Source organism: Montipora foliosa, chromosome 7, assembly GCF_036669935.1.
Source record: "Montipora foliosa isolate CH-2021 chromosome 7, ASM3666993v2, whole genome shotgun sequence".
Lineage (NCBI taxonomy): Eukaryota > Metazoa > Cnidaria > Anthozoa > Scleractinia > Acroporidae > Montipora > Montipora foliosa.
The window spans coordinates 24,911,644-24,922,354 of record NC_090875.1 but is presented as its reverse complement, the minus strand read 5'-3'; the positions used below and the strand labels follow the sequence as shown (position 1 = coordinate 24,922,354).

The 10,711-nt window shown below is 39.6% G+C and overlaps 1 protein-coding gene across 3 annotated transcripts in view; it reads left to right on the top strand.

The window, feature by feature from the left end:
* Nucleotides 1-1,843: 1,843 nt before the first annotated feature.
* The window catches only part of LOC138011522 (uncharacterized), a 14,823-nt gene continuing 5,955 nt past the window's right edge, over nt 1,844-10,711 (top strand). The window contains exons 1-7 of one of the 3 annotated variants that reach the window (XM_068858565.1): nt 1,845-2,229; nt 4,100-4,199; nt 6,246-7,122; nt 7,250-7,418; nt 7,959-8,211; nt 9,031-9,258; nt 10,472-10,711. The exon at nt 10,472-10,711 is cut by the window's right edge and continues 12 nt beyond it. In XM_068858565.1, the coding sequence (XP_068714666.1) occupies nt 6,246-7,122; nt 7,250-7,418; nt 7,959-8,211; nt 9,031-9,258; nt 10,472-10,711 (1,767 nt within the window). In that variant the 5' untranslated portion in view covers nt 1,845-2,229; nt 4,100-4,199. Of the gene's footprint in view, nt 2,230-3,048; nt 3,347-4,099; nt 4,200-6,245; nt 7,123-7,249; nt 7,419-7,958; nt 8,212-9,030; nt 9,259-10,471 lie in introns of those variants that run through there. The other 2 variants (XM_068858566.1, XM_068858567.1) reach the window with 2 other exon arrangements.

Here is a 10,711-nt window from a genome sequence, read left to right as displayed (position 1 = left end):
GGGGACTAGAGCAGACAAACACACGTAATTCCCCCACCCCTCTGTTCCTAAAAGATGCTGAGTCATCAAGGAAATGTTAGGGAGATTACCACAATATACAGTTCTTGCCATTTGTGTGTGCCACATGAACTATATAAGGAACGAAACAAACAAAAAAAAGAACTGGATAGAAACAAGACAGGAATAAGCAACCAAAAAAAAATTTTTGCACGTGTGAAAATACTCATTACCATTGCTGTTCGTTTCTTTTCAGTCCCAGTCCTCCTAGGTAAGAATTCCCCGATATTTCCCCCTGTATGTCCCCAGAGGGGTAGGGCAGAGGAACGAAAATCTTGTAATTTCCCTACCCCCTATAGGCGTAATTATGGTGTAATCTCGCGTAATTGCCGTAGTAATTTCCCCATATGTCCCCACTATCCCCGGGGGTCGGGGGGTGGGGGAAACAAATGACTAGTGCATAATCGTTGCAGGAATAAATGAGTTAAAATCACCTTTTTGTGCGATATTTTCTCACTGTTTTAGTATACATACTAAAGCAGCTATTCACCTCAGTGTCGGTGGATAGTGCTATACATCCACCACTAGCCGAGCTCCTTCGGTGAATAGTTGTTAAATATACTAAATATCGCTTTTCTGATTGGTCAATGACAAATACATAAATAATTCACAGAGTGCAATACGGACGTTGCCATGGAAACAAAGCAATGGAGTGATCAGTCGTGGCAATTTTGAGAACTTTCAAAATACTGATCACTCGCCCCCAAAAATCACGAAATGCACTAGCGTAAATAGGATTTTCTATACTTAATGTTTTAACGTGTCTTATAAACGTGATTCGCTTGACAAAGGTCACATGGAAAAAGAACGCGTTTTTGTGATGTCGAGTTGAAAGTTTGTGAAAGACTTTGTCGAAAGAAAGGAAAAAATGGTGTATTAAAGAAGTTGATAAACTAAACTATTAAATTTTGAGCAAGAGCCGATACAACGTAGATTTGATGTTTTGTGGTGTAGTATATTTCGGCTGACTAAATCAGCCTTCTTCAGGTACAATGAGAGTTTACATTGGATTGCTTCTATGTACATATCTGTTTAGTAAGTGGATGTTGACCTAATACTGGAAAAATGTTAAAGAGTATTTACAGTCAGAAAACAGTCCCTACAAGCCCTATACATGTATGTTTCACCATTAATTAACCGATTTTAGCAATATTGTGTACCGATGTAGTATTAATTGTGTAAGTATTGTGGAATATTGTCAGTCAGTCAGGATTATGTTTCTTTCCTTCACAGTTCAGATGAAATCATTTTTAAAAATAGTCGCACGTGGCATCAAAACTATCCTCAATCCGAATACCTCGAAAAGAAGTCAAAGAATATGATTAAGTAGGTTCATTTTGGAATGCTCAGAGCAGTAATTTTTTCTTTGGTAAACCAAGTGGAATCCCCCGCTCGTTGCCAAGTACGAAGACTTCTTTTTTCCATGTTTCTTTTAACTTATTTTTGCTTGAATGACTGAGAGGTTGTTATCTCTCAGTTCCTCTACGTTCCTCTACAAAAAAAAGAAAAAAAAAAGGTTGCACGCTAAGCTTGTCTACACCTTTGCACAGAGCTCGTGGGCGTTGCGAAGCGAACCAAGGGCACAGATTATGATTCCAGTCACAAGCACCGGCGCATGATATAAATTCGAATGCATAACGGAAGTAGTATGCGATTGAACGCCATAAGTGTGATTTCCAACTTAACCAACTTGCTACTGAAATGCAGATGGTAAAGTGTACATTCCACAGCTTTGATACAGCTTTATAATTTATTTATTGAGTAGTCAGAACATCTCAGTCACTTTTCTTCCAGGGAGCATATGAAATTCTAATCCGTGGAAAATGCATGACATAGATGTCTCCAGACTGTTTACATAAGAGTATTGAAAATTCCATCCACATTATTCATGATTTCATAATATTTATGTCACAATGAAAACATCTGCGTCGCTTTCGATGGCTATGATGATCAGTCGAGATTAAAAAGTGAATTTGAACATGGATAACTGAATCGGTAACATCTCGCAGATGAAGATCGTTCCCTCTTGAAGTATTTTTTCCCGAAACTCGATAACTCTGTTATCGCACTATCGATTCGCCTGAAGGTCGCCCGTATTGATATATTTTTCGATGCCGAGGCTGATGAACGCTTGATTCCAGTATGGGAAGTTCATTGTCATAGGCGTACGCGGTAGGTACCATATAGAATTGAATTGTTTGTTCGAAGCATTAGAAAGTTAACCAAACAATTGGTTTGAGGTTGGCAGAGGTTAAAAAAACTGTTTAATTGCTAAATGTAAGATTGCTGAGAAGTCGATCAGTGAAACACTGCGCAACTTGTTTTGGACGGCGTTTGGATACTGTTAAGCAATTGAGAAATCAATACAATGTTTAAAACGCTACATTATGAAATCCTTCTTTTGATAAACCGGACACCAATTTTCCTAATCATTTATATGTAAAAGCTGTGTCAAAACAATTCACTTTACCAAGTAATGTTGATTCTGCTCTCAATCACCTGAACGAATGATAGTGTCAGTCAAACTTCCTCTTTTATTTTGCATTTTTCATGCTTTAATTTCACTGTAATGCAGAACCTGTCTGGATAAATCGTAAATGTCTTTGATACTGAAAAACAGAGGTTCACAAAATTGCATGATAAATTTTATAGAGAAAAAAATAATCACAGATTGAAATAACTTCATCAAAAAGATTACTTCATGAGTTCGTTCTGCACGTAAAGTGCCGATGTAATCAACGCTGCAGATTCCCAAGAATCGCATTTTACGCCACACAGACCTTAGGTCAATCCCACTTACAGTTTATCTGATTTTCGCTGCTTTTTCTCATAACTTTAATTCACAAAATTTTTGTTGGGTGAATTCTTCGGATTCTCGCGGCATTGTACAGGTTTGGGACATTGGGGTATTGTTTTATCCAAAATAAGTTAATATTACCTTTACCAACCGAAAAACCGAGAGAATTGTATTTAGTTTTTGAAAATACATACACCTTTGTGAAAAATAGCAAACAATTATCGTATGTTAATCAGGAATTATTAGCATAATAATTCTGCTGCAAATTTGCTTTTAAAAAACCTACGAGTGTAGGAGACGCTCGCACTTAACAGTAGTGTTTGGCAATAGTTACACGTCCGGATCATTTGGAAAGGCATCAAAACAAGACATTTGTTGCAAAAGAATAACCTTTGAATGCCATTTCTGGTTGAGGAAAAGCGGACAGTTTGTTGTGCTTGTGTTTTATCTCGACACATACGTCTGTTGTCAAGGTCCTTCGTGACATAAAAGGTGAGAATTCGCGATTTTTTCCTTTTGAATTACCAGGGTGTGACTGTGTAGCCCCCTCCCAAAACTTTGGAAACAGTTTCATACACAGATTTAAAATATCTTAACTGTCAATGGAAAACCACAACTGGATTTCGGGATAATACTCTGCAGCCTTCTTTTCACCAATTGACCGAAAATGAATTAATTTCTTCTGAATTTTATTTACGCATCAATACCAAGAGACAATTGCAAGAGCCTCTTCTTCTTCTGCCTGTCTCTCTCTTTCTCTGCTTGAGCGGACTGTCTTATAAACCAAGGCAAAACAAGGAGAAAGACCCTGATAACATCAATTTGGTATTATCAACGGAGTTGATAATGTAAATTGGCCACCGTACAGAGATTCTAAAAGCTGACGTTTCGAGCGTTAGCCCTTCGTCAGAGCGAATCCATTGTATTTTTTTCCATGGGAAAAAAATACAATGGATTCGCTCTGACGAAGGGCTAACGCTCGAAACGTCAGCTTTTAGAATCTCTGTACGGTGGCCAATTTACATTATCAACTCCGTTGATAATACCAAATTTTTGTATACTACTTCCCCACCGACGCAGCACCACAGTTTCTTTAGAAACTACCCCTTCATTCCTGATAACATCAGTTTGTTCTTGTTCCTCCGGCTTGTAAAAACGTGTGTTTGAAACACTTAACGATCTTCAGGCATTAGTACAGCATTGTTTCCGTATGAATTCCGACTGATATCGGTTTTTCTTTTTCAGTCAGTTACCTTGGGAAAAAAATACAATGGTCTGGCTTTGATCGACGTTGAGATAAACTGGCGAGGCATTTCCCCCTGAATGACAGTCTACAACCTAAATAGTAGGCATTTATTCCATTTATTCTATATCTGCTCTGATCTGGTTACAATAGAAGAAGAAGAAGAAGAAGAAGAAGTTTCGCACAAAGTCAACTCGCCTTCTTTCTGTGTTGTCCGCAGCACACTCGAGAAAGAGCTAATCTAAATTCATCTTAACGTCTTCATTCTCTCGATCGAAACGTTCATTCTCCTAACTAGTACCACGGGTTTTTTGGGTAGTCATGAGAATTTGGTGTTATGTCAAGATCACGCCTCTTAAGTTGATAATTATCTTAATTCTCAATACCTGACTGACTGACATTGTGAGGAGAAGTTACATGCTGACCACTCCTGGGAGTCAAAGGGTTAACAATTTCCTCGTGTGCGCAGGGAGATGTCGGGGGGGATTTTCGCCTCTCGGCAAGGAAAGTACAAAACCTGAATTTCATTTTATCGCCTTGCGAATTGAAAACCCCGCCCAAATTTGCCTGCGAGAGGACATGGCTAAGCTTACCGCCTCGAGTGGCAATTGGTTAACTTTTCCCTGACTTCAGCGTGATAGTTGCGGTAGAGGGTTGGTTGGCCACAGTTCTCCCTGGGGGGCTAGATAACCGGAAATTTAAAAGCACTTTAAAACGCACAAAAATTGTAGCATCGATGAGATAATATCTTTTAGGCTTCATTAGGATCACTTTGCTCAAAATCTGATGTGAGCCGGTGGAAAAGATATCAACGGAGATCGCGAAGCAAATCCCAATGATAATATCGAGAAAACTCCCAACTGATGAACTGGAGCTCTTTTCGTTTGCGTCATTTTGATGTAAGTGCGAGTACTTCTGAAACAATAACAAAGAAAATTCGAGTCTCTTTGAGAAAAACATAAATGAAAAAAAAAAACCAGACAACAACTGAGATAGTTGTTTAAATTAAAGATCTGCACGAACCAAAAAAAAAACACAATTATTAATTAAAATTTCATTTGCCCTCAAAAGTAATGCTGGACGAGGCCTTACTTATGGCTCTGAGCTCAATTTCAGCCAACGCCAGTGGCCCAGGCCACGTCCGGATCTGATTGTCTTGTTTCCTTGTCTCGTTTCAGGGGAATTGAAACTGCAGAATACCCGGCAACGTATTTGCATATGAATGGCATGTTATATGCCTTGTTCTTCAAACGATGCCGCTATAAGAACACAATAGGCCATATTCATAAATGGCGGCCAATAAATTAAAGTTTTAAACCGCGCAAAAATATCCCTGTCTTAAATAAGCACCACCTATAGGAAATCCGAGTATTTCGAGATGCGGAGAACGTATGCGCAATAACAATAGTAGGCACCGTCTTCAAATATGCAGATTTGTGCCTTCCTTGTCGCCGTCGTTAACTCGTACCCAGCTCTCTTACTGTCACCAGCTTTCTCTGGCTTGGTAGTGGCTAAAAAAAATATGATTGGTTGATTCAATTGTTTGCCTTTGTTGTCATTGGAGAAACTAATTACTTTGGTTTTCGTAATTCTGTACTGAAATAAAAACTGCTTAACTAATTGTGCGAGGTTCATAACAAGATTGTTTTTTGAGTCGTAGGTTGTTCAATTATTGCGTAACTTGAATTGGCTAATTTTCTCGCGCTTTTAGCAAATTACAGATTCTGATTTGTTTATCTAATAGTTTGTGCCTGTTGTGATTGGCTAGAGAAAATAACTGAACTTTGGTTTTGGTTTTGTACTACCCAAAAGGAAACCAATCCATACAACATTGAATGAAGGTGGTAGTTTCTAAAGAAACTGTGATGCTGCGTCGGTGCGGAAGTGGAAGTAGTATACAAAAATTTTGGTTTTATTAACGGAGTTGGTATTGTAAATTTGCCACCGTACAGATTCTCGTCAGAGCGGAAGTGCTAACGCTCGAAACGCTCGAAACGTCAGCTTTTAGAATCTCTTTACGGTGGCCAATTTACATTATCATCCGTTGATAAAACCAAAATCTTGCATGCAACATTGAATTTGAGATTATTCTCTGTAATTAAAATAGAAATTAAATTAATGCATCTTTTTCTGCTTTGATGGTTTTAGATGTCATCTTCACGCTACAAACCATCTTCTCCGTCCGAAAACGGGTGTCCAGGTTCCCCTTTCAATCACTCCACCGTTGCATTTTTGCCAGAAAAGTGGAACAAAGAAAAAAGGAGTTCGAGGATCAACTATCGCGTCCTTAAGATAGTGTTGGCTGCTCTGCCAGTTCTTCTCCTGTTAACGATAGTCATTGTTCTTTTAATTCTGCTAACAAGAAGCGAAAGCGACCTCCCAAAGAAAACTGGCATTAAATCCTACCAATGCAGGTATTCCGACGAAGCAAAGCGTGTAGGTTTGGACTCCTTCTTGGACGAACTTGTTTGGAAATACTTCGAGCTCGTTCCGGAAGAATTTGCATCGAAACCGGGGGTTACTGGGGAGGAGATACGTAGAAATTTTCTTCCGTACGATCCACGCCCCAACGCCATCAAAAACTACACTGACGGAGTCCGAAGGTTACACGATAAACTTGAAGTGATAATCGGAAAGGCAAACGGATCATTGTTGAAGTTACGTGAAAACAAGGCGATGTATTTAGGGCAACAATTCCTGCTTTATTCAATCACGGGGGGACCCTACAGTCGTGATTATTACGCTGGAGATTGGATGTTTGAACCGAATCTATATTGCTGGCAGCCGATTTGTGATGTTCTAGACACGTTATCTGGAGTAATCTACCATTTTCAACCCAGAAATCTTTCAGGAATAGAAGCGATTGAAGAACTGCTCAAGAAACATAACGAAACCTTTTCACAGTATATAGAGAATCTCAAGTTGGGTGTAAATTCGGGGATGGTGCGTTCCGAAGAATCTTGTAAAGCGGGTATTCTTGCAATTAAAAGAAAGTACTATGAGATTGCTGTAAATAAAGCGTCTGGTAAGTGACAAAGATTTCACTTTTGTGTCGCTAAGAGAGGGGAGGGATGCATGAAAATTTGAAGGTACTTTAATCGCAACAGATTACATACCCAGGACTTTCATATTACTTCTTTATTTCTCGTTAGGAATTTTTAATGAAGATGTTGGAAAAGCCGTTCTAAATAGAGCTTACACGGCAAAAATCACCTCAGAAATGAACGAGACGTGGTACAAAAGAAGAGGAGAAGGAGTGCATGAGTCACTTAAACGATTCTTGCTAGATTATTTGGGAGAACCGCTGACCCGACTCATAAGGTGCGTTGAAGATTCTAGACTAACGAGAGTTCCAACCATACTAACAGCAAACGTCAGGCTAAATAAATATCTCAGTTGCCAAAAATCCATCAATCTTGATTCAGTTCATTTATTCCCTTTTAATTGCACTTATTCAGAACGTTCCAAAGAAAGAAGGCTGCCGTTTGACGATTTCCGGTTTCCGTTAAGTGTTAACGTTAAGTGCTATTTCGAGTCTTCGGGCATGCGCAATAAAAAGAAAAGTGTCGCTGGACCAGATATTCTGGTTCAGTTTAGCTTACGCTGAGCCCGTCATTCTTTCGGTCAGCACTAAGAGTAATGAGCTCTTGTTGATCCCAAACTACGTGCAGCCGCAGTGGACGTTCAATTTTGTAACCGTTCGACCATTATTCAAACGGTTTCAAATTTTATTTTAGGATTGAGCTGCGGAATCTTTCATTGAAACTGCGCATTGAATGTCAAAGCCTCAAACAGTGAAATTGTACTTAAAAAGTTACACCCACAAACGTTAAATGAAGTAATAATTATTGCCTTTCCTAGATATCTCGAAACTGAGCATATCGAGTATTGCTACCAGGGAGTGAACGGCATGGCCAACTTACCACTTCTTTCTGTTTATGTCAATGGTGCCCGTGATAGTTCTCGACCAACCACTGGAAAACTTCCAAATGGCGATGCTATTAACATCACCTACTCCTATACAAAACTTCTGCCTTTCTTCACGAGAAATGGAACATCCCCTGAGGAACTGAAAGAAATGGGTTATAAAAAATTACAAGCTTTGCTCGATAAAGTAAGTGGACTAAGCTTACGAGTTTGACGCGAAGCACACCAAGAACGTTGGAAGCGCTTTGTGCCGGGTTGATCCTTAATATTTCTTTTTTCGTTTAACTGTGCGGTTCTTAGAGCGCTTTCCTCGTGATTGGAAAATCTGGCATGTGTCTCCAGCCAGGAACTTTGGGAAAAGAAAGGAATAACTTTTCACGGATTCCTTCTTCTCGTTTTTTATAATGAAATGATCTTAATAAGCACTTAATGACTGGCCCCAAGGGAAACAATGAGCTTTGTTTGCCCGAGACCCTCCATGTCGCCTCGGCGAACATTGAGGGGCGAGGGGAAACAAAAACTCACTCTTTCCCGTGGGGTCAGTCAGTAAGTGTTTTGTTATACCTGCCAACTTAAAATAGAACAATACACGGAATTTGCCGCTGTTTCAAAGGTGCACGACCTGATCACGTGTGAGTCGAAAGTTGAAGTCGTTGTTTCCCTAGGGAGTTAGTGTGTTTTGACCCATGACACGTGACACGTTCTCCTCCAATCGAAAAACGTATTTGAGTTGGGAGATATAACAGTATGATTTGTTTCATGATATTGGACTTCCGCTCTGTTAGTGAAATGTGGTACCATTCCACACAAAAAATACGTTACGGTTTTTCTGTCAAACCGGATACACAGTGATTCCGTTCCATTTTATTTGCGGAAAATTTGTACTGTTCCATTTTGCAGAATATTCCCAGAAGTTTTTGCTTTCAAATGGAATGTGCTCCTTTCCTCTCGACTGTTTCCGTTATTACTTCTTGTTATGACAAGTTTCTCGTTTTCTCCCTTTCAGGCAAAAGACCTTGCTAAACAGTACACAGGCATTGAAGATGTAAATACTGCAGTATCAGAATTCAGAAAAATTCTTCATTCTCGTAGCATGTTTTTTAACGACGCTGAATTTCCTGCCAATGAATCTGGAGACGAGGCATTCATGAAATGCGTGGATGCAGAAGGAGCAGGAGCTTTTTGTCCGGTGCGGTGGAGGTCATTGCAGAAGTGGATAAATTACACAAAAGAAGTAAGTTAATTTGTTGACAGAAGTGTTGGAGCTTCTAGGCCCAACGTGCATTTGTTTGCAATGAGGCATCTTAGAACAGTACTAGGGACGGTCGACTTAAGTACGAGCGCAAATTTTTGGGGTCGCATTTTGATACATACCACTCAGTGCTTTGCAGCCTCTCACTACTGTCCAGTAATACCCTTAATTGAATTAACGCTGAATTTTGATAGATCGAGTTTCAATAGAGTGTCGTAAAACCAAAACCAAAGTAATTACTTTGGCCAATCAAAAGGGACGGAGACAATCCAGTAAACCAATCAAAACTCGAAGTAATTACATGTAGCCAACACAAAGCGGGAAAATGTGTACGTGCGAGCCATGATTGCTTTTGGTTTAACTTCTGATTGAATGAAAAAGTGGCGCGAGAACTTTGAACCAATCACTGAGTGCAGTAAAGCAAAACCAAAGCAATTCGCTAACTACTTTCGATACTCAATTGAAAACCGCTCTATCCACCACGAAGTGCGCCGTTCAGTCTAAGCATTTCTACATATGTTTAACTATAAGGTATTAAAGGGCCAGAGGTAATATTATCTTAGTTCAGGGTAAGCTGTTTATCTTTATTTGAGTAACAGAGTTTAGAGGGCACTTAGTGACGTTAATTGTCTTTATTTAAAACAAACGAGTGATTTCGAAGTTGGGTAAATGAGAGAAGGGACGCTTCGTGATGATCAGGTCCTTAGCCTTTCCTGTAACCAAGGTGGATTGCTCCTCCAAATGGATTTTAAAACAATACGGTTAGAGAGGTTTTCAATTGAGTGTCGAAAGTAATTAGCGAATTGCTTTGGTTTTGCATTACTTCACTCAGTGATTGGTTCAAAGTTCTCGCGCCACTTTTTCAACCAATCAGAATTGAAACCAAAACCAATTGTGGCTCTCGAGTGTACATTTTCCCGCGCTTTGCGTCATCTGCGTGTAATTACTTTGAGTTTTGATTGATTTACGGGATTATCTCCGTCCTTTTTGATTGGCCAAAGTAATAACTTTGGTTTTGGTTTTACGACACTCGATCGAAACTCGCTCTATCATGCTTTCGACGCTTTTGCAATACTGTATGCAAATAAAGCTCACTGTTGTTGTTATATGAGACAATTGCTTAAAATTATTCAGATAAATTCCGGGATCATTTCTCCCTCTCCTCATCAGTTGTTTTTTTACAACTTGCACACAGACGGCCAGTTTTATCAAACCAAAGATCAAACCTCTGTTCTATGGCTCCACGTCTAAAAGGACCATTCCAAATTGCGGCATATCGGTCAAAGGGGAGTACAACCCAACTGTTTGTTTCCATGGTTACGAGCCGGCTGTCGATTGCCAAGTGTCCGCATTCCAGACCCTACCGTTCTTCATGAATAACTTTGGACCAAAATACACGGAATATACCACAAGCTCTCATGAGCAGTTACCAGGC